The 24,151-nt window shown below is 42.7% G+C and overlaps 1 protein-coding gene across 12 annotated transcripts in view; it reads left to right on the top strand.

Moving 5' to 3' along the window:
* Positions 1 to 24,151, top strand: part of LOC129821321 (protein TANC1-like) — a 289,442-nt gene that overhangs the window by 81,743 nt on the left and 183,548 nt on the right. For all 12 annotated transcript variants that reach the window (XR_008754295.1, XM_055878874.1, XM_055878872.1 and 9 more), the window contains one exon: positions 20,547 to 20,756. Coding sequence is in view for 11 of the 12 variants with exons in the window: in XM_055878874.1 (XP_055734849.1) it covers positions 20,547 to 20,756 (210 nt within the window). In the remaining variant the exon portion in view is untranslated. The remainder of the gene's footprint in view (positions 1 to 20,546; positions 20,757 to 24,151) is intronic.

The raw sequence follows: 24,151 nt of genomic DNA, 5'->3' as shown, positions 1-24,151 counted from the left end.
AGTGTGGAAGTAGGCTAGGCTATTTGTTGAAGATGGGTGCAAATCAATGAGCTCACAGACACATAGCAGCCAAGAGGCTGTAGTAGACTAGACCCTCCACATACAAACCTTTCTGTCCCACACTTTGCCCTTTCACGACCTGTCTGGCCACTGGTGCCATTCTAAGACTATTTTTCAGGCTGGCTGGCCGTCTGTGAACAGCTGCACTGGTCATCCCAGCTCTCCTCTCGTCAGTGACCATTATCCTCCACCACAAGCAGCTCCAGGTAGGAAAACGACCTCTCAGCGTCCTTGGAAATAAGGGAGGATGCAGGGGCTGTGAACAGACTCTCCCTCACCGTCCTAGCTATCCCCAGGGTTAAAGAACAGCTCTTCCACCTGTGTTCTATAGGAAGCAGTGACTCAGAGGTATTGACACTTAGAGAGGAGCTCATGTCTTTTATACCGGGCCTCAAACCTTGTCTGGGGTCATTTTGCACTTCAGGAATGTTGTTAACAAGCCAGAGAGGAGGTAGGTAAACTTTCTGCTTCTATAATATCCTGAGTCATTACTCAGTCTGAGGTCTTCTTCTGGCCGAAGACAGCAACATACTCAGGCAGCCACAGCAGGAAGTCTAGACCACAGATGATACACGTGCAACAGGCTGGAGGACACACACACACACACTTTTTTTCCTTCATAAATTGAACAATGACAATGCACATTTTCCGTCGTCACTATCAACTGGCTTTGATATTTTTAAACCATAATATCCTAGCACTTCAACTATAATAATAACCCCCTTTGTCATCCTCTCTTAGTTTCCCTTGTGAACAATGTGTTCCACTTTGCCTAGATGAAAAGGCATCTAGAATAAATTACCTTTTTGGTTTACCATTGTTAGTGCACAATTAATTTTATAGTGCAGTTTATCCCATTACATTGATCAACAAAGACCTCAATTCCACTTACAACTCTGAGGATGTTTGCTATTCTGTTTAGCCTACTCCTATTACTGCGGCTAATTCAAATGAATGAACGACCTTCCTGACACTTGGCTAGAGTTCCGATTGGTGTCTTTCTTTGTTATTGTGTTTGTCTAAATGGTCATGCCCAGACAGTGGAGGTGAGATTTTACATGCTGGAAGGTAGGAATGTAAAAGAGTCACAAAGGCAAGCATTGAAGCTAGCTCCAGACCTATACCAGTATCAAAGCACTGTACGGCCAGTAGGCAACGATTAGCAGGGCGTAGCTCAAACCACATGACAAACACACACAGACACACATGCATACAGAAACGCACACACACACACACACACACACACACACACACACACACACACACACACACACACACACACACACACACACACACACACACACACACACACACACACACTTAGTTTAGAAAGCCCTCAAACCAAACTTCAGGTGTGTCCACATGAGGCCCACCCTGTCTCTTCATGTCTCCTGAAAAGCAAAATATGTCCGTAATGGGAAATCATTGAACCGGGTCGGCCAGTCAACTGTTTTGTGTTCAAACAACAAACATTACATTTTCCCCTCACATCATATGATTTGAAGCTCGGTGACAAGAGGCTTTGAAGCGAATATAATTTTACTAATCTCTTTCAGCACAGTTAGGCTAGATTTCCTCTCCAATATGCTCCCTTATTGTGGTCATGCAATAATAAAGGCATTAACTGCAGTTTGTAACTTTTGGGTGACCTGACCAAATTCACATAGAAATTTGAGTTAGAGATTCTCATTCTCATTGAAAGCAAGTCTAAGAAGTGGTCGATCTGTTCAAAAGTAACGTCTTTTACTTTTGGTTCTGTACACCAGCTTCAGACAGCTGAAAATACAATATTTTTGTTTATGGAGAAATATATTTCACAGCGGTTTAGATAATACAATGATTCTCTACACTATACTTGCATGTTTTTTTCACATAACAGATTTCTGCTTAGTGCGTCTTTAATGCCATATAATGCAATAGTATTGACTGAGGAGGCAATTGGCATTTATATCGCATCATGAGGTGCAGGAATCCAAAGTGAATGCTGCACCTCATGATGCGAAATAAAGGCCAATTGCCTTTATAGGTGCAATGTTCACTTTGGAGTCCTGCACCATTCACATTGTGTGGGACTTGAATTGTAAAGCTCATGGAATTCTATTCCCATCAGTGGTTCCAAGCTCCTGTTCTCGAGTACTCCCAATAGCACACATTTTTGTTGTAGCCCTGGACAGAAAACACCTGATTCAATTAATTGAGGGCCTGATGATTAGTTGAATCAGGTGTTCTTGTCCGTGGCTTCAATAAAGAATGTGTACTGTTGGGGGTAATCGAGGACTGGAGTTGGGAATCACTGCTCTATAGGATGTCTCTGTCCCAATGCTGTAAAGTCACCAGGCTATATCAATACATTGCCGATACAATATCTATTGCGATTCCCACGATTCTATATGTGTTGTGATTTGATACTGTGATTTTATTGCGATTCAATGTTGCAAACATACAGTGCATTCAGAAAGTATTCAGACCCCTTAACTTTTTCCACATTTTGTTACGTTACAGCCTTATTCAAAAATGTATTAAATGTTTTTTTCCCATCATCAATCTGCACACAATACCCCATAATGACAAAGGTTGTTAGAAATGTTTGCAAATTTACTGAAAATAAAAACCTAAAATACCTTGTTAACATAAATATTCAGAACCTTTGTTATGAGACTCGAAATTGAGCTCAGGTGCATCCTGTTTCCACTGATAATCCTTGATGTTTCTACAACTTCATTGGAGTCCACCTGTGGTAAATTCAATTGATTGGACATGATTTGGAAAGGCACACACCTGTCTATATAAGATCCCACAGTTGACAGTGCATGTCAGAGCAAAGGAATTGTCTGTAGAGCTCAGCGAGAGGATTGTGTCAAGGCACAGATCTGGGGAAGGGTTCCAACAATTTTTTGCAGCATTGAAGGTCCCCAAGAACACAGTGGCCTCCGTCAAACTGAGCAATCGGGGGAGTAGGGCCTTGGTCAGGGAGATGACCAAGAACCCAATGGTCACTTTGACAGAGTTCCATAGTTCCTCTGTGGAGATGGGAGAACCTTCCAGACGGACAACCATCTCTGCAGAACTCCACCAATCAGGCCTTTATGGTAGAGTGGCCAGACGGAAGCCACTCCTCAGTAAAAGGCACATGACAGCCCTTTTGGAGTTTGCCAAAAGGCACCTAAAGGACTCTCAGACCATGAGAAACAAGATTCTTTGGTCTGATGAAGCCAAGATTGAACTCTTTGGCCTGAATGCCAAGCATCACGTCTGGAGGAAACCTGGGATCCTCCTTACGGTGAAGCATGGTGGTGGCAGATGTTTTTCAGCGGCAGAGACTGGGAGATTAGTCAGGATCGAGGGTTAGATGAAGGGAGCAAAGTACAGAGAAATCCTTGATGAAACCAGCTCCAGAGCTCTCAGGACCTCAGACTGGGGGCGAAGGTTCAGATTCCAATCAGACAACGGCCCTAAGCACACAGCCAAGACAACACAGGATTGGCTTCTGGACAAGTCTCTGAATGTTCTTGAGTGGGCCAGCCGGAGCCCGGACTTGAACCTGATCGAACATCTCTGGAGAGACCTGAAAATAGCTGTGCAGCGATGCTCCCCATCCAACCTGACAGAGCTTGAGTGGATCTGCAGAGAAGAATGGGAGAAACTCCCCAAATACATGTGTGCCAAGCTTGTAGTGTCATACCCAAGAAGACACGAGGCTGTAATCGCTGCCAAAGGTGCTTCAACAAAGTACTGAGTAAAGGGTCTGAATACTTATGGAAATGTGATATCAGTTTTTTATTTGTTATACATTTGCCAGAAATTATGGGGTTTTGTGTGTAGATTTATGAGCGGAAAAAACGATTTTATAAATTTGAGAATAAGGCTGTAATGTAACAAAATGTGGAAAAGTCAAGGGGTCTGAATAATTTCCCGATGCACTGAATTGCTCACCATATATCTGCTGCAGAGGGACAAGAGAGAGGCATGAGAAAACAGGTTTTGATCATTCATGGAAATAAAATTGCTAAAAACATATTGGCTCCCTATTTAAAAAATTAAATGGAGAACAAGATATGATGGAAAAATCCTGGCGTTTTGGTATATGTACATCCAACTAGCGCAAAAATAGTATTGAGATATTGTCAAAACTATACAATATACCGTCAAAAATAATATCCCAACATTTAACTGTAGTGATTTTTTATCCCCGTTCACTGATATTCGCACCTTGCGGGGTGATAATTGGCACAGGGTTATTACACCCTGCTTCCTGAACAGTGGCTGCTGTGTCGTGAGGAATCCAGAATGGGCCCTCCAGGCTCCCAGCGGCCCTCCAGCTGCCAGAGCTAGTAAAAACACTCTTAATTTCCCCTCCCTGCTCCGCAGAGCTTTGCACCAGTGCCCATGACCTTGGAAGGGTAGTGTAATGAGGGATAAAAAAAAACAAATGCGTTAGAATTGGCTGGGTACAGAGAGTGATGTCATACTGAAATACAACAGCACAACACGCAGGCAGCAAAGTGTTATCTTGGTTTTTCCCTGGCTCTGATGCTGATGAATTGTCTTGGTGCTTCAAACGGGAGGAATGGACAGTCGTATCAGCTAGCAACGGCAGCTGTTTTGGAAGGCTTTTGAAGGCTGATAGTGGCTGTTATGGCAGTTCATTGGCTGGAGAGGTCAGCGGGCCACAGGCTTTTCTCATTACACCGTGACCTGACTGGGTAGACGGACACATTCCTTTTGTCTGATTTCCTTTGGCTTTTATATCTCTGACATCCTCCACACTCCCTCATACTGTGTGTGCACCTAATTTGGGGTTTCGCTCTCATGTTTAGACTCAGCACATGAAGAATAATTTAGTGTATAGTACATGAGCCTCTCTGACTGAATGTGAGTAAATATGTTTTACAACCCCTCCGTTCCAAGTCCGTATCGGTTTATCTGAGACAGTATAGTTTGCAGTGTTTTACGACTGCATGCTACATCTGAGGTCTCTATCCTGAGAGACGTATCCCTTTAAGTCACAGAGTGACTCTAAAGAGTGTGTGTGGGAGTCCGCGAGGCCTCTGTCCCGGGCCCCTCTCTCTTTCTGCTATGCACTTCTCTGTGACAGGGCTGAATGGGACAGAGAGCTGCTCTTTGTGATTGCGTCGGCAGATAAATGCGCCGGTCCGTCCCCAGCTCAGGAGCATTTGAGACCGGCTGAACTAATGACCTCGGCCCCCATTGTGCTCGGCCTCAAAGGGAAGAGGAGGACAATCAACTCCGATCGGCTCCCTCTTCACGTTCACCTTCCTCATCCTTAAAATGGCCTCCCCTCCCAGGCCGGTTTTCTTTAAAAGGAGACTGCAGCTACTCTGACACATTCCAGCTCCTCCAGCTACACAGTACTGAGGGTCTCCGGAGGTTGACTGGAGCAGTCAACAGTAGGAGAGCAGACACCGTCAACATTAAGGAAGGAGGAAGATCTGGTTGACAGCAGTGGAATGTCACCGGGTGATCATTGTCAGTCAGTGGTCAGTCAGTGGTCCCTCTGTCAAAGCTCTTAAAACTTCTGGAGAAGTGATAAATCATTAATAGATCATCGTCATCAATCAATTGATCATTATCAATCCATTAATAGATTATTTATATATAAAAAGGAAATCCCCTTTGTAAAACCAAGGTAACAAAAGCGACCATCGGAATGTGTTCTGAAGGTTCAACATCAGGACACGTTTTTCGGCGTGACACAAAGTATTTTTTGCTTATGGGATTAGGCTGTGCAGAAGGGGATGGATGGACAGGCTTTGTACGGCGGCCACATCCTTTTAACTCTATTGAAAGGGGCCTGAGCTGAGACTTCCAATTGTCTAGTGGTCAGTGATATTCTCATGACCTCACCTGCTCCACAAGAAGGACTGCCTAATGACCTGTGTTAATGGCAATCACAATCTGTCGTTAACCTCTGCTCTACACGGCCGCACACTCACTGCGAAGCTCCCTGCATGGAAAATGTATTCATTCAAACCCCAGAACTGGTTTGTGAATATGGTGGAAGAAACAAGAAACTGCCATTCTGAAAAACGTGACCCTTCAGAGGAGCTTTAGAAGTCTGGGGCCAACAGAACAGAGTGTAGGCGGCAAGACCCCTACAGTCAGGCCCCCTTTCTCTTGTCCACTCTTCAGGGGGTTGTGTTGTATAGTGAACCTGGGTTACTCACCTCCCCAGGCATAAAGGCATAAAGCAAGCAATAGGGTTGTATAGGTCTTCTTGGATTTTCCTCTCCACTGTGTACTAGACACTAGAGCAGTAGTAGTAGTCACCAACCAGTCAATCAAGATTTCTTAAAAAAACAAAACATAATGCCTTGCGTTCCTTTTTTTTATTTTTATGCTTCTCGCGCTGTTGGCGATAGGTGCACCCCATTCAGCTGCCCTGTGTGCCGGGTAGGCGAAGTGTTCCCATTTTTAACCATTTGATATGTCTGAAGGTACAAACTCTGCCCTCCCGGCGGGCCTGGAGAGCAAATCAAGTGCGCTATAGGCCTACCATTGGCCAATTGGATGGCTTAGATTACCATTACCAGCAACGTAGCAGGCGTAAGGTTTCAATATTTTTTTAAACCATGACTAGAGAAAGACTGTCTGTGAATACAGAAGAGAGCTGCTGTTTTTGAGTGAGTTCATGTTTATGTTTTTACTCAGGCCTGTCAACACTTTTTTATTCAACACATTTATGAGACATAAAATGTGCGTAGTTCTTATTTCCACTCATTACTACAGTACTGTTTTTCATAGGTTAATGTTGCATAGGCTTACATTTTTTAAGTCATGTTAAAGAAAAATCTGAGTGGTCGATCTCCACTTGCATTTTGACTCAGAAAGTGATCTTGTCTCAGAAAAGGGTGGTGACCACTGCACTAAAGTAATTGAAGTGTGAAGTGTGACAGATTTTTTGGTCAGGTGACTGTCTTCATGCCTCACTGAAGAGTTTTCAAGGAGACATGCAGCAGCAGGAATCAGCTGACTTTACTGTCACCAATCAATGTGGCCAAATGAGGATTTGCTGTGTATGAATGGGGAGGTGAGGGGGGGGGGTTTCCCCAAAGCGTGGGAGCGTAGCTGGGTGTCCCACTTCTCCAGACCATGGGGCTCAAGAGGCCTGTAGAGAGCCATTCAGACTGGTAATCACACTCACAATGCTGCCAGTATGAATATCAATAACCCCCTTTCTCTCAACTCAAACTGGGCCTGTCATCAGTACATCTGTGAAAATGTATTCCAAAAACTTGGATCAGATAAGACCACTTGGCTTTTTTGTGGATCAATGAAAGTAGTTTTTAATGCCAATTGTGAAGGCTGTGCCCTCTTGATTGCACTTCATAAAGCTCACCACCCACCAGCTGAATGCAGAAGGTGCTTGTAGGCTATCTCAGTACGTTGTTGAAAAAGAGCTGTCAGGATGTTCTTCTCTTTCTATTCTTCTCTCTAATCGCACTGCTGTCAATGCCTTTGTATCATGTATTTGTGACACCATAAATTATCATTAAGCCCAAATATGCTTGTCTTTGACCCCTTTTGCACTTGGTAAGATAGGTATCAAAATATATGCTGTGATGAGATTATGTCCTCAGGTAGGACAGGGACATTCTTTGTGGAGGATCTATTTCTTCACTTCTGAGTGATGGGAATAAGGTCATTCTCTCCCGTAGTTTCATAAAACACTGGAACGGTGTTCTGGATGGTGACCTTGAGTGCAATAAATGTAGTGAGCAACACATATCCTCACATCGCCCCACCGCCAGTTCCCCTTTCTGAGTCCTAACAGACTTGTTAAGTCCTTATGATACATGTGCGACTGTTATGTGTGTTTTTGAGATCAACGGACTGGTTTTTACGGCACACCTGTGCTGCTCTGTGGGAGAGCTCTCATTGTGTTGCTTGGCACCTCATTGGTATTCATATCTTCTCCTACAGAGATCATGATGTTTAAATTAAAACCTTCCCTGGGCTCTGTCTGCTTTATGCAGTATCAGTTGGCACATTGTGTCTTTTCCTTTTGCTTCCAATGCCCTTTCTTGCCTCTGCTTGACACCAGCTTAAAATAAACCATGTGGTAAAGACATTGTCTGGCTCAGATATGTTTCCCATATCTGCTTAAATTGACCATTTATGAAGAGGAATGAGAACTGTCATGGTCGCTGGCTGCCCACCGCCTCCTCCCCCTCCCTCTGTCTCTGTATCCCAGGGGAGGCTGGTGAAAACATTCCAGTGCACAAGCCACTGCAGAGCATCAGAGGTTTTACTGCGGGATGATTCTGTAATCTGCCTGCCTATTGCCTGCAGCACGGCTTCGGCTCTGCTTTAACCAGCTCATGTGTTCACATTAGTAACTCTTTGGGATGAGAGGGCAGGTTTTCGGTGAGATGTCGCAACTAAAAGACTATCAGCATTAGTGTCTCTCCCCAGATTACTCAATTAACTAAATCCAACACAGATGTTTCTGAACACTGCCAGTGGGTTTAGTCTTTGACAGACTAATGATATTCAGATAACTGAACATTGAGAAAATATTGTCAGTGGATTTTAGTCTGAAGGATGCTTTGTGTGCGAAGACAATTTTGGCATTTTTCATGAACAAGAACGTGTAATGAACTTGAAAGTAGAAGCCCTTTGAGACTGGATAGATAAACTGTGATTGCATATTCTCTCCATCCTCTCTAGTCTCACAGACAGAAATTATGCTGCTATGTGGAGATTGATTCCTCTATGTGACGTACTGATGTTATCACACAGGTTAAATTCGTTTTTGAGGAATGTGTATCCACTATCCAGTTAGCCAGCATATTCTGAAGCGTGTGTAATGTGTGGAATTGTATTATTTTAATGGATACTAACATAAATCTGTCCTTTCTGAATTGGGTATTTTTCCAGTTTACTTGATATTTTGACTGTTGCCATGACTACATCTGGCTGGCCAAAGGGGTCTTGTAGGGGGGGGGGGGGGGGGGGGGGGGGAGATTTCCCTCCAGGAATCCCAGATTGGCTGCAGGATTTCCCCTAGAGATGAGTCTAGACAGGAGAGGTTGCTGTTACTGATATATGGCAGTCACTCCCAGACAGGCAGCCATACTGGGCTTAGTTACAGATAAACAAGACTAATTTAGCCTACAGTACTTAGTTAAAACTCATTGCTTTTTTTTATCATATACAAATTGATGTATACTAGCTACCCCCGTCCCCCACTTTATTTTCTCTTTCCCTCTGTCTGGCTTTATCGCCCTCTAGCTCTGTGGGCTGCTTGTGTGTTAACCTTGTCAGCTTTTGTGAGACTGTCACCCTGGTCTCGGAAGTAGACAGGGAAGCCTCGTTGTTACGCATTCTAGCTGGAGAATTCCCCATTGGTGGAATGTCCTATGGAATATCCTATGGTCGTACTTAGTAAACAACAGGTATAGACTAACAGTGAAATGCTTACTTACAGTCCCTTCCCAACAATGCAGAGAGAAAAAAAAGAATAATAATAACACAAGGAATAAATATACAATAAGTAACGATAACGTGCCTTCGTAAAGTATTCAAACCCCTTGACTTTTTCCACATTTTGTTACGTTACAGCCTTATTCTAAAATGGGTTAAATAAAAACAATTCCTCAGCAATCTACACATAATACCGCATAATGATAAAGCGAAAACATTTTTTTTAAACATTTTTATAAATTTATAAATTATGTAAAACATTAATACCTTATTTACATAAGAATTCAGACCCTTTGCTATGTGACTTGAAATTGAGCTCAGGTGAACCCTGTTTCCTTTTATCCATCCTTGACATGTTTCTACAACTTGATTGGAGTTCACCTGTGGTAAATTCAATTGATTGGACATGATTTGGAAAGGCACACAATAAGGTCCCACAGTTGACAGTGCATGTCAGAGCAAAAACCAAGCCACGAGGTTGAAGGAATTGTCCGTAGAGCTCAGAGACAGGATTGTGTAGAGGCACAGATCTGGGGAAGGAGGCACAGACTTTCCAGAAGGACAACCATCTCTGCAGCACTCCACCAATCAGGCCTTTATGGTAGAGTGGGCAGACGGAAGCCACTCCTCAGTAAAAGGCACATGACAGGCAGCTTAGAGGTTGCCAAAAGGCATCTAAAGGACGCTCAGACAAGTCTCTGGTCTGATGAAACCAAGATTGATCTCTTTGGCCTGAATGCCAAACGTCACGTCTGGAGGTTACCTGGGACCATCCCTACGGTGAAGCATGGTGGTGGCAGCATCATGCAGTGGAGATGTTTTTCAGCGGCAGGGACGGAGAGATTGGTCAGGATCAAGGGAAAGATGAACGGAGCAAAGTACAGAGAAATCCTTGATGAAAACCTGCTCCAGAGCTCTCAGGACCTCAAACTGGGGTGAAGGTTCACCTTCCAACAGGACAACAACCCTAAGCACACAGCCAAGACAATGCATGAGTTGCTTCGGGACAAATCTCTGAATCTCTGAATATGAATATAGACTAGTCTACCCTGCACGAAACAACCATTTGCTTGCACTATCAAAATGAAATCAATTATATCACACAGACTATGAAGTTGATCATATTTGATCATGATCACTTGATCATATTTGAGGAAGTTCCGATGAGAAGGCCCTTATAGCCTTTATAGTCACTTGACAGTTAGAGTAATATATTTTAATATCCCTTTCAAATGCATTAGGCAAAGTGTACCTATTGAGCCCACATACCCATGGATTCAAATAAAAAATAAATTGAACTAATTCATCTGATTGTTATATCCATAATTTTTTGTTATTGTTATTGACAATTATGTGTAAGTTCCAACTATTGGCCAATTTCAAAGCTGCAAAAAAAAAATTGTGTTGAGGCTACTAGATATTTTTGTATCTTCTCAGATAAGTGATCATACTTTATCTAAAATTAAGATATTAATATATTAATATATGTAAAGGATAGCATATTTCATGAGCATTTGTTACTATTGAAATTATGGGGTTTTCCCACTAGCAGTCATGCCTGAATGTCAGTCTCACAGTAGCAACATAATTTGGTGAACTACAAATATTTCATGCATTCACAGCTTACATTTTTAAATGCAGTTTGTCTTATTTTACTGTTAAATGAACCTTGCAATGTTATACATACAGTGCATTCGGAAAGTATTCAGACCCCTTTACTTTCTCCACATTTTGTTACGTTACAGCCTTATTCATAAATGGATTAAATAGTCCCCCCCCCCAATCAATCTACACACAAAACCTCAAAATGTGGAGAAAAAAATGGTTTTTAGAAATGTTTGCAAATTTATAAAATAAAAATAAAAGATGAAATATTGCATTTACATAAGTATTCAGACCCTTTACTCAGTACTTTGTTGAAGCACCTTTGGCAGCAATTACAGCCTCAAGTCTTCTTAGGTATGACTCTGTAAGCTTGGCATGCCTCCATCGTCGTTTTAGAGAATTTGGCAGTACGTCCAACCGGCCTCACAACCGCAGGCCACGTGTAACCACGCCAGCCCAGGACCTCCACCTCCGACTTCTTCACGTTTGGGATCGTCTGAGACCAGCCACCCGGACAGCTGATGAAACTGTTGGTTTGCACAACCAAAGAATTTCTGCACAAACTGTCAGAAACCGTCTCAGGGAAGCTCATCTGCGTGCTCGTTGTCCTCACCAGGGTCGTGACCTGACTGCAGTTTGGCGTCATCAAATCCTCACCTTCAGTGGCCACTGGCATGCTGGAGAATTGTGCTCTTCCCAGATTAATCCCAGTTTCAACTGTACCGGGCAGATGGCAGACGGCGTGTATGGCGTCGTGTGGGTGAAAGTATTCCTGATGTCAACGTTGTGAACAGCGTGCCCCATGGTGACGATGTGGTTATGGTATGGGCAGGCGTAAGCTACAGACAACGAACACGGTTGCATTTTATCGATGGCAATTTTAATGCACAGAGATACCGTGACAAGATCCTGAGGCCCATTGTCATGCCATTCATCCGCTGCCATCACCTCATGTTTTAGCATGTTAATGCACGGCCCAATGTCGCAAGGATCTGTACACAATTCCTGGAAGCTGAAAATGTCCCAGTTCTTCCATGGCCTGCATACTCACCCATTGAGCATGTTTGGGATACTCTGGATTGATGTGTACAACAGCGTGTTCCAGCTCCCGCCAATATCCAGCAACTTCGCACAGCCATTGAAGAGGAGTGGGACAACATCCCACATCAACAGCCTGATCAACTCTATGTGAAGGAGATGTGTCGATCTGCATGAGGCAAATGGTGGTCACACCAGATACGTACTAGTTTTCTGATCCACGCTCCTACCTTTGTTTTAAGGTATCTGTGACTAACAGATGCATATCTGTGTTCCCAGTCTTGTGAAATCCATAGATTAGGGCTTAATGGGCTCCCGAGTAGCGCTGCGGTCTAAGGCACTGCATCTCAGTGCTTGAGGCGTCACTAAACCGTGATTGGGAATCCCATAGGGCGGCGCTCAATTGGCCCAGCGTTGTCCGGGTTTGGCCAGCGTAGACCATCATTGTAAGTTAGAATTTCTTCACTGACTTGCCTATTTAAATAAAAATAATTATTTTATTTAAATTGACTGATTTCCTTAAATGATCTATAACTCAGTAAAATCTTTGAAATTGTTGCATGTTGCTTTTATATTTTTGTTCGGTGTAATTTTACATAAATGTCAGTTTGTACGTTTTGAACATTTGGAAATGAATAAAAATGTGTTATTTAAGAGGTTGGCTTGTTACAAAAACCCATTGGCTTAAACGCTACACTCGGGTACCCATTAAGCTCAGTCTGGACTTTTCACATATTTGATCAAATATTTTTTCTAGTCTTATTAAAACATGTGGTAAGTAAAGTCATCAAACTTTTATATCCAATTTTCTTACAACAACTAGGGCAGTATATGTTGGAAATGTTTAAACTTCGATTTGGTTGGCTTATTAGCATCTTTTACTTCTAGTCTATTTCTACAGGCGGTTTTGAATTGCCTTCCCGGTCAAGTAATTGATTTCCACTTCCATTTTTAATCAATGATTTAAATTATTATCAGGCTTTTTATGGGGAGGGCAGGTCCTCATTGGCCTTGGTCCTCCTCTTTGATGAGGGAGAAATGGGCATGAAAGGGACTGTAATCATTTTTACATCATCTTGGTGCAGGGCTTTATAATTAGAAAGGGTTGATTTCCTTGAACCACAGCAGGGACTGAAATTGCAGGCATCGTCTGGGCCAGGACTTGAGGAAAAGCAACTGAAATAGCCCATGGTGAGTTTACATTACTGTTTCCCTCCGAGTTTTAGCTCTGGGTCAGATGGCAGTGCAGCCACCATGACACAAAGCCAACAGGCCGTCCAGCCAGCAACTTATTCAAGGCCAGCTTTTATGTGGCGCCTCTTGTTTTCAAAACTATCAGCCCTAATTACAACTTTGTCATAATGTCTTTAGCATACAATATGCCTAAGATGTAATGCCCACTGTCTAGCATCGCTGCACAAATGAGCACTACAAAGGGGGTTTTATGATCTGCCATTCAGTCAAGGATTGGTATTTAGTTTTACTAGCGAAAAAGATGTGAGTGACTGTTAGGATTGTTAACAGGTCCAGCTCTTGAAATGTGCGAATAGACTCGTACTGAGAGTTTTAGGAATTTGGGCTTACATCATTTACTGGCACACAGGGCGAACTGAAGTCACTATTGGCACCCCTGCATAACTGGAGCATAGGGATAGAAGGGGTCTCCCTCCCTCTCAGAGCCCCCTAGTGAAATACATCCCTCCTCTTTGATGGCTACTCAAAAGTGCAATTGTAATACAGTAGTAGTGTTTGAATTAATTGCCCTAGTAACTCTTAGCAATTCTGCGTTCTTCATGAATGGAGGGGTTTTCTGTCTCTCTATCTGCCCTTCTCCCTGTCGTATAACACCCTGACACGATGGTGAAACTGTGTGATCATTAGTTACTGCACACATCTAGCATAGCAACGGATGAGGTCCTGCTTCAACTGCTTGACCTCTGATTGCTTGGCCTGTGCTTGTACCCATCTCATCCCAATGATTCAATGGTCTTAACAAAATCTTTTCCTGTCTATTCACAACTCACATTGTCTTCATAGTAGCGGTTTAGGCATTTTGCCTAATTAAAGTAACAGATATTGTTTAATTAATAGTCTAGTCTAGTGGTAGTGAAGATATAGACTTAGATCAGCTGGTAAGGGCAAATCCTGGAATTGGACACAGAAAGAATCAGTATCTACTGTACCAAAATATAGTGTGGAATTCTCTGTCTTGGAGTACTGTTTCCCCTGTCTCCGGGTGGCGTAATGGGTCGAGATGAGTCCCTGAGTGTCTTTAAGGTGTCTTTAGTCTAGGATTGGGCCCCCTTTTCATGTGTGCTTGGAGCAACCTGTTCTTTTCATGTCAGTGTTCCTTTGGGGCTGTTTAAACAAGCTAAATAGCTACTGAAAGTGGCTCTGTGTTTTGGCTCTTCTGCATTGACATGTTGTCAGGTTCAGTACCTAATGAAATACAAATCAGAAAATTAGAGGTTGACCGATTATGATTTTTCAATACCGATACCGATTATTGGAGGACAAAAAAGCTGATACCGATTAATAGGACGATTTTTTAAATGTATTTGGAATAATGACAATTACAACAATACTGAATGAACACTTATTTGAACTTAATATAATACATCAATAAAATCAATTTAGCCTCAAATAAATAATGAAACATGTTCAATTTGATTTAAATAATGCAAAAACAAAGTGTTGGAGAAGAAAGTAAAAGTGCAATATGTGCCATGTAAGAAAGCTAACGTTTAAGTTCCTTGCTCAGAACATGAGAACATATGAAAGCTGGTGGTTCCTTTTAACATGAGTCTTCAATATTCCCAGGTAAGAAGTTTTAGGTTGTAGTTATTATAGGAATTATAGGACTATTTCTCTCTATACCATTTGTATTTCATATACCTTTGACTATTGGATGTTCTTATAGGCACTTAAGTATTGCCAGTGTAACAGTATAGCTTCCGTCCCTCTCCTCGCTCCTACCTGGGCTCGAATGAGGAACACATCGACAACAGCCACCCTCGAAGCAGCGTTACCCATGCAAAGCAAGAGGAACAACTACTCCAAGTCTCAGAGCGAGTGACGTTTGAAACGCTATTAGCGCGCACCCCGCTAACTAGCTAGCCATTTCACATCGGTTACAGCAGCCTAATCTCGGGAATTGATAGGCTTGAATTCATAAACAGCAGAGCTGCTGGCAAAACGCACGAACGTGCTGTTTGAATGAATGCTTACGAGCCTGCTGGTGCCCACCATCGCTCAGTCAGACTGCTCTATCAAATCATAGACTAAATTATAACATAATAACACACAGAAATACGAGCCTTAGGTCATTAATATGGTCGAATCCGGAAACTATCATCTCGAGAACAAAACATTTATTATTTCAGTGAAATACAGAACCGTTCCGTATTTTATCTAATGGGTGGCATCCATCAGTCTAAATATTCCTGTTACATTGCACAACCTTCAATGTTATGTCATAATTATGTAAAAATTCTGGCAAATTAGTTCGCAATTAGCCAGGCGGCCCAAACTGTTGCATATACCCTGACTCTGCGTGCAATGAACGCAAGAGAAGTAACACAATTTCACCTGGTTAATATTGTCTGCTAACCTGGATTTCTTTTAGCTAAATATGCAGGTTTAAAAATATATACTTCTGTGTTTTGATTTTAAGAAAGGCATTGATGTTTATGGTTAGGTACACGTTGGAGCAACGACAGTCCTTTTTCGCGAATGCGCACTGCATCGATTATATGCAACGCAGGACACGCTAGATAAACTAGTAATATCATCAACCATGTGTAGTTAACTGGTGATTATGATTGATTGATTGTTTTTTATAAGATAAGTTTAATGCTAGCTAGCAACTTACCTTGGCTTCTTACTGCATTCGCGTAACAGGCGGGCTCCTTGTGAGGCAGGTGGTTAGAGCGTTGGACTAGTTAACCTTAAGGTTGCAAGATTGAATCCCTGATCTGACAAGGTAAAAATCTGTTGTTCTGCCCCTGAACAAGACAGTTAACCCACCGTTCCTAGGCCGACATTGAAAATAAGAACGTGTTCTTAACTGACTTGCTTGGTTAAATAAAGATGTATAAAAAAAAAAAAAAAAAAAAAGAATCTGCAAAATCGGCGTCCAAAATTACCGATTTCCGATTGTTATGAAAACTTGAAATCGGCCCTAATTAATCAGCCATTCCGATTAATCGGTCGACCTCTACTGAAAATTAGCCTAGCAGATCATTGATTCTGTAGAAATGCGTCATGTTTGTTAGCCGTTCAGTAGTAGCGCATTCACAGATCTGTGTGTTGAATCTGTTGAATGTGGATGGTGATCTCTGGTCAGTAGGCCTTTGACCAGGTCATGGGGGCCGCAGGGCTCAGCTGCATGGTCGAACACTTCACAAGCGACTGGAAACATACGGAGGTGTCATTGCACTGGGGCCAGATTCTGTTTCTGGCATTCTTCTTTATTTAATAGCCCTTTAAGCAAGACAGCTTTGTGTCTCCCGTTGCGAGGCTCCAGGGAGAACACAGCGCTATGTTGCTGATTATTCCCAGCAGCCAACATTAATTTCCCCTAGGTACTGAGCAAAGTCCTGGCTGGCTAATAGCAGCAGACCACCAGCGTCCTGATTCTCTCCCATTGGTTCATCCTCATGGTCCAGACTGGCGTCATGGGCTTCGTCCCAAATGGCAGCCTATTCCATATATAGAGCACTGCTTTTGACTAGGGACAGAAAGGCTCTGATTAAAAGTAGTGTACTGTGTAGGGAATGTAGTGCCATTTGTGACAAAGCCCATGGATTATCTGGGAAAAGGGTCCCAAACAAGAGGCTGACATGGTCCTTAGAACATAGCCAAGCCTAACGGGCATGTGGCTCCCCACATCTATGATTATGATCCAGCCTGCTCTTTCTGTTGACGCATGAGCAACAGCACTATTAGAGGTTGATCATTCAGACATTTTAATGTTTAGTTGGTTACATGAGAGCTTGAGAGGGCAGCATTTCTATTCAACAGAAGATATTACTTATTGAGAATGGTCTTTCCATTCGAAGTTGGCTTCGGTGAAGGCTCTACATTTTCCATTTAGAACTGGGCTAGCGGCTAGTTGGAATCATTAATGGGTCTTGAGCAAGGTCATCCCTAGTGGACTAAACTCCACTCCATGGTGAAGGAAGTTTCTGATGAACTTCAACAACGGTGTGGAGCTGAGACCAGGCTTTGTGGAATCTAGCTCCAACTACAGTACATCGATTAGCCTTTGAGCAAGATCATCCCTAGTGGACTACACTCCACTCCATGGTGAAGGAAGGTTCTGATGAAATTCACCAATGGTGTGGAGCCGAGACCAGGCTTTGTGGAATCTAGCTCCGACTACAGTACATCGATTCACCCAATCAATACTTTAAAAAGTATAATTATGAAATGCCAAGCTCAAGCTCTGTCAGGTTGGATAGGGAGTATCGCTGCGCAGCTATTTTCAGGTCTATCCAGAGATGTTTGATCGGGTTCAAGTCCAGGCTCTGGCTGGGCCACTCAAGGAAATTCAGAGACTTGTCCCAAAGCTACTCCTGCATTGTGCTTAGGGTCGTTGTCCTATTGGAAGGTGAACCATCGCTCCAGTCTGAGGTCCTGAGCGCTCTGGAGCAGTTTTTCATCAAGAATCTTTCTGTAATTTTCTCTGTTCAACTTTCCCTCGATCCTGAGGGATGGTGCCAGGTTTCCTCCAGACGTGACACTTGACATTCAGGCAAAATAGTTTAATCTTGGTTTGATCAGACCAGAGAATCTTGTTTCTCATGGTCTGAGAGTCATTTAGGTGCCTTTTGGCAAACACCAAGCATGCTGTCATGTGCCTTTTACTGAGGAGTGGCTTTCGGGTGGCCACTCTACCATTAAGACCTGATTTAATGCAGTGCTGCAGATGGTTGTCCTTCTGGAAGGTTCTCCCTTCTCCACAGAGGAACTCTGGAGCTCTGTCAGAGTGATCATAGGGTTCTTACTCACCTCCCTGATCAAGGCCCTTCTTCCCCGATTGCTCAGTTTGGCCAGGAGGTCAGATCTAGGAAGAGTCTTCTTCCATTCAAGAATGATGGAGGCCTCTGTGTTCTTGGAGACCTTCAATGCTGCAGAATATTTTGGTAGCCTTCCCCAGATCCTGTCTCGGAGCTCTACGGAGAATTCCTTCGACCTCACGGCTTGGTTTTTGCTCTGACATGCACTGTCAACTGTGGGACCTTATATAGACAGGTGTGTGCCTTTCCAAATCATGTCCAATCAATTGAATTTACCACAGGTGGACTCCAATGAAGTTGTAGAAGCATGTCAAGGATGATCAATGGAAACAGGATGCACCTGAGCTCAATTTCGAGTCGCATAGCAAAGGGTCTGAATTCTGAATGTAAATAAGGTATTTCTGTTTTTACATATTTATACATTTGCGAAAATTTTGAACAACCTGTTTACCTTTGTCATTATGGGGTATTGTGTGTAGATTGCTGAGGAATTGTTTTTATTTAACCCATTTTAGAATAAGGCTGTAACCTAACAAATGTGGGAAAAGTCAAGGGGTCTGAATACTTTCTGAAGGCACTGTACTTGCAGAACAGGTTCTCATGTTTTCTTTTTCATGAAGGAATGCTTGGTTGAGCTTAGCATTCCGTGATAAATAGGAAGTTATTTTCTCCCACAGATTGGGGGTACATGGGAACATGAGGGTTCCATACTGTACACCAAACCTGTCATTGCCTACCATGATTAGCCTACAGGGTACTGGGTTCCTGTTATGGCTTATCAGTCCAATGCACTCAGAGGAGACCTGAAAGGGCACTTTCCCACAGGTTAGGTTATCTGGTGTTTGCTGGAGTCTGTAGAGCAGGGTTACCCAACTAGCGGCCCACCAGGAAATCACCAGGAAATCAGCTCCAAGTGATTTTAATTTAAGAAATCTGTTTCCAAGTATTCCCATACATAATAGAGAAACGTGATTGTATACAAAGGTTTGAAATGATTACGTTTTAGTCAAACATATTTTTGGGCATCTTGCTGTCAATTTGCAGTCTACAAATTATTTATAATTTTGTTCCGGCCCCCTGACCATCCGCTCAAGAAAAAAATCAGACCGCGGCTGAATATAGTTGATGATCCCTTCTGTAGAGTTCAGTACAGTGTAGATATAGTACTCTGTTTTGGAGTAGCCTATTGCATCAATAACTGTAGCTTTCTTGCCGCGTCTCAAGTTCAAGCTGCTCCAACTCGAACCACTGAATTAAAGATATTACTTCTAGATCATGATTCATTCCTCACACATTAGCTATACAATGAATTTACTAGAATGCTCTCAGTATTGTACTGAGTCAAAACAGTATTTTGCTAATATTTGTTCAGTTAGTTTACCCAAAGGTTTTTGGATCAATGAGTCACACATGTTATCTCAGCTCCATGGTCAATGACACCACTCTTATTTATGCTGCAAACTGGGTGTCTTGCCACATCATGAGCCCCATGGCGTATCATTGTGGACCCATGACCTCTGGTTAAACCACACAGCATGTGGCTCCATTCATTCTTAATGTGTGTGTCTGACTCAGTCCTGGTCTATCACTGATCATGATCACTCCCTGGACCTCGATTTGAGAACGCTTATCTTGGTATCTGAAAGACATCTGAAATTGTCAGTTTGATTTCATAGTGTGGCTAGGCGCATCTCTCCACAAACCGTGGCTGACCGTGCAGAACACAGCATTAGCAGAAAGCCTCCCTAAGAGGGAGATTTGTTCTGCTGTCTGAATGCCTTCAACTTCATTAGACATTCAGGAGTCCACATGTCTGGTAATATCTGATCTCAAATCAGTTTTTTTCCTCATGGAGATTTTGAATGGTCTGATGTATTTCATTTGTAATTTTCTCTTCAAAAATGTATGCTTAGCTTATATAATCAGGCTTGGTGAATAATATTGATGAGGCAAAAAATCAATACAGTTACATATCGCAATATTACTTTGACTCCAAATATTGATTTGTTAAAAATAAGTTAGTATTAACTAGCACTAGTCAACTCCGGTAGTTGTCACCCTATAGCTTGTTCTCCATCTTCTTTTTAAATAGTGAGCCAACATGTTTTCTGAACTTTTATTTCCATGACTAATCCAAACTAATTTTCTCATGCTCTCTCTAGACTCTCTGCAGCAGACATATAGTGAGAAATTTGTTTGGAACTTCAAATCGCAATAAAATCGCAGTATCGAATCGCAATACATATAGAATTGTGAGAATCGCAATACATATCGTATCGGCACCTAAGTATCGTGATAATATCGTATCGTGATGTCCCTGGCAATTCCCAGCCCTAGTGAATAATGTCCTAAACAGTGTCCTCCATCTTCTCTTCTCAGCGGGTGAGCTCCACATTGCACAGCGGCGGTGCCTGTCCGGCGGCGGTGCCCCCCAGACACATGAGCCTGGAGGCCTCCACCGCCCCTACTCCCCAGAGGATGTGTTCAGACTGAGCCTGGTCAAGGGCGTGTCCATGTCTCTGCCCTCCTCACCCTTGCTGCCTCGCCAGTCCTACATGATGCCCTCGCGCTCTAGCAAGAGATCCCCAGGTACTGTACTGCACTGCGTCCATCCGACCTCACCCCACCTCACCCATCATCACTCCTCCTCACCCCACCCCTCCTCACCACACTCCTCCTCACCCCACCCTACCCCTCACTTCTAGGCTTACAGCACTATACTATTACTGCAGCAGCTACAACACTACACTTACATTTACAAGTCCAGGCGTGAAGTGCTATGAGCATTTCCTGTTTCTTTGTTCTTGGAATCCCAGGCTGGGACTGGTTCAGTCTCAGTGGACGTCTTCTGAAAGTGACGTTTGCTGTCTTCCTTCAGGTGTTATTGTGTCAATGCTGTACATCTGACAGCGCCTGAGGATCGACAATCCTTTTAGCTTTCAATCAGAATTTCTGTAGCTTCCAGCTTGTTTTTTTGTCATACGGCCTTGCTGTTGTTATACTTGAAAAATACCTTCATAGACAGGGTGAAAGTATTGTCCATGCACTATTATTCCTTTCATACTAAGCCGTTTTTCCTCCAACTTTACCATACCGCCAACTTTATTCTGCCTTTTCTTTATATCTGAAAGTTATTGCCGGTATCAAAGCCAAAACTTGTATTTTCGCTAAACGACCTAGTATAAATTTCGGTCAAGTTATTCCTACGGCTTAGTATGCAACGTAGCCGCAATGCTGAGGCGGCATTGGCACGCACTAGGCTCTTAAACTCTTGATGGTTGCCTGTCAGCGCCCTGTTACCTTCCTCCTGGCAGTTCTAAACTTTGCAAGACAGGTCACTTCACCCATCTCTTCGCATAGCCCATCTCAAAGCATGCACTGTTTTCTTAACCACAACTGGATGGATCCATAAATAACTACTGTTGGAATAGCCTAAATATCACTGAATGACAAAAATATTGGAATAAAGTAGGCTAATGCAAATGAAGGCATGTACCAAATTGTTGATTACTGAAAGTCATTCAATCCTTGTAATAAATATGAACCAATAGCCTACCTGTGTGTGGTCAACTAGATGATCATTTCAGCACTGTTGTCTTTGGTACAGCGCCATCGCGCTGCTTTGAGACAAGCGTAGGGACTCGTCTTCATAAATCAATAGGCATAATGCCAGATTCTTATTCTTCCATTTAATCATCATTTGGATATTGGTTAGGCTATAATTAGGCTTGGAAAATGTTAGTTAATTTGAGGTGGGTGCTGCTCATGATCATCTTGTCTAGTTGGCTCATTTAGGCCTATTAGAACATTTTGCCAGCATGTTATGTAGTTTAACAAGTGGATTATTTTGCTCTTCAGTCGCTTAGTAGCCAATAGGCCTAGCCCTGACCAAAAGCCTGTGACTTCACTGACTGTCTGATAATCAATCAATGTTCACTGAATCTCCCTCTGTATAGGCTATTTGGTTAATTGTTTCCTGGCTGGGCAAATAAGTGGAGGTGGTAGGCCTATAGCTCATCTATTTGTTTGCTCTATCGCTGATCAGAAATATTTAGTGTACAATAATGTAGCCTAAATCAAGGGTATAGACAATTCCAAAAGCCCACTGAGGTTGTGAAATGTTGAGCATGAAACTCACATTCTTTTGAAAATAGTATTGCTATTATTTTCTAGTGTAGTGAGGTAGGGAAAACGTGGATAAAAAAAGTATGGGCAGCGGTTCCACACGTTTACACATGTCGGCATGCGCATGGGAGCTTTAAAAGGAGTATGCAGGCAAGAATATGGTAAAAATGGGCCTGTTTGAAAGGAGGTCATATAAACATTGCTCATTTTTGGGGGGTCAAAATACCGTAAATCCTATGTGAAAGCAGTATTGGTCAATGCATTCAGCTTTTGCACTGTATTCAATCTCCATGTGATTCCCTTGTGTTTGAGTCAGGGTAGAGGAGAGTAAAGGGTTTGTTTGTTTGTTTGTTTGTTTGTTTGTTTGTTTCACTGTATCCCTCCTCTTCATCCCCCCATCCCTCCCACTTTATTTGATCAGCTTCTGTCAGGATGGTGGTCTTTACAGCGACGTAGCTTTTTGGCCATCTATTGGTTCTTAATGCGGGGCATGTGTACAGTATGTATACACAGTGTCTAATTGTTGCTCCTATTTATCTGCTCCCCTCTCTCTCCCATGTTGCAAACATGGCTGTCAACAGCTCTGGGTGTGTGCAGCCATCTTCAAAGCAGCCCGGACCATTGTATCTGTATTGAAGACTTAGCAAAGAGGATAGAAATCCTTTAAGCGGTCACTCTGGTCCCTTGCACACATCTGAGAATCATCTGTGTGGTATCTACTCTTCAGTGGAGGCTGCTGAGGTGAGGATAGCTCATAATACTGGGTGGAACAGAGCAAGTGGAATGGCATCAAACACGTGGAAGCCATGTGTTTGATGTATTTGCTACTTAGTCCATTCCAGCCATTACCACAAGCCTGTTCTCCCCAATTAAGGTGCCACCAACCTCCTGTGCTACTCTTTGTTTTAAATGCTCTATGCTTTGATCCAGCCTTTAGTATAAGATGCGCTGGCAAGTAGGCCTTTGGCCTCTAGATCCAACAAGGCCACTGGTCTAATTTCAGAACAAGGCTATATTTTCTATACCTCAACAAATGCTTCTCTCATCAGTAACATAACTTTATTTTGGAGATTGAAATGCGGAAATCTCTACGGATGAGGTACATTTTACTCACTCCAACTGTATTGGAAATTGGAACCGTATTTTGTTATATTTTTGCCTGTTTGGAATGCGGTTTCTAATGGGGAGCATCCTGTTCTAATTTCAGCTACAGAGCTTGGGAATAGTACTCTCTGATCCAATCTGTTTTCATTTGAGAGATTGTGGTTGCCACAGATTTTTTTCATCTCAAACCTCATTTGCTATGCTCTTTTTCCACAATTCTCTCCACACAGCGTTCTCCGATTTTAACGTTGGACTTGTGAGTTTATAAAGCAAACTGCATATGTTATGCAAATCAACTTTGTTTTCAAAAGAGGCCTTCGACTGCAAAATATGCTTACTCGGTAGTTTATTGGGCTAAAACGAGAATCGGTAGCTGTATTTGTTAAAGCCAAGGAAAATCAGTGTCAAGTCGAGCAATGTGAAATCCACATCTGACTGTGTTATACGTTTGTCTAAGCAGTGTACAGTCCCCTCTGACTCACGTAACACTCAACTTAAAAACACCTTTTATTCTTCATCCTCCAGGCGGTATTGGTATTTGCCGTGATTGTTTTAAGCCCATCAAAGGCAGCTCTGATGAAAAGCACATTGACAGGAAAGAGGGGAAGAGTGAGAGAGAGAGGGGGAGGACAGGGTTTGTGAAGGGGAACAGGACCCAGAGAGAGTGTCTATGGAGACACTCTGAAGGTAAAGAAGTGCAAAATGGGTATAGCAGAATAGGAGAGAATTATTTAAGATGGTTGAGAAAAACAGTT

This window comes from Salvelinus fontinalis, chromosome 23 (assembly GCF_029448725.1).
Source record: "Salvelinus fontinalis isolate EN_2023a chromosome 23, ASM2944872v1, whole genome shotgun sequence".
NCBI classification, from domain to species: Eukaryota; Metazoa; Chordata; class Actinopteri; order Salmoniformes; family Salmonidae; genus Salvelinus; species Salvelinus fontinalis.
This window is presented reverse-complemented; position numbering and strand designations above follow the sequence as displayed.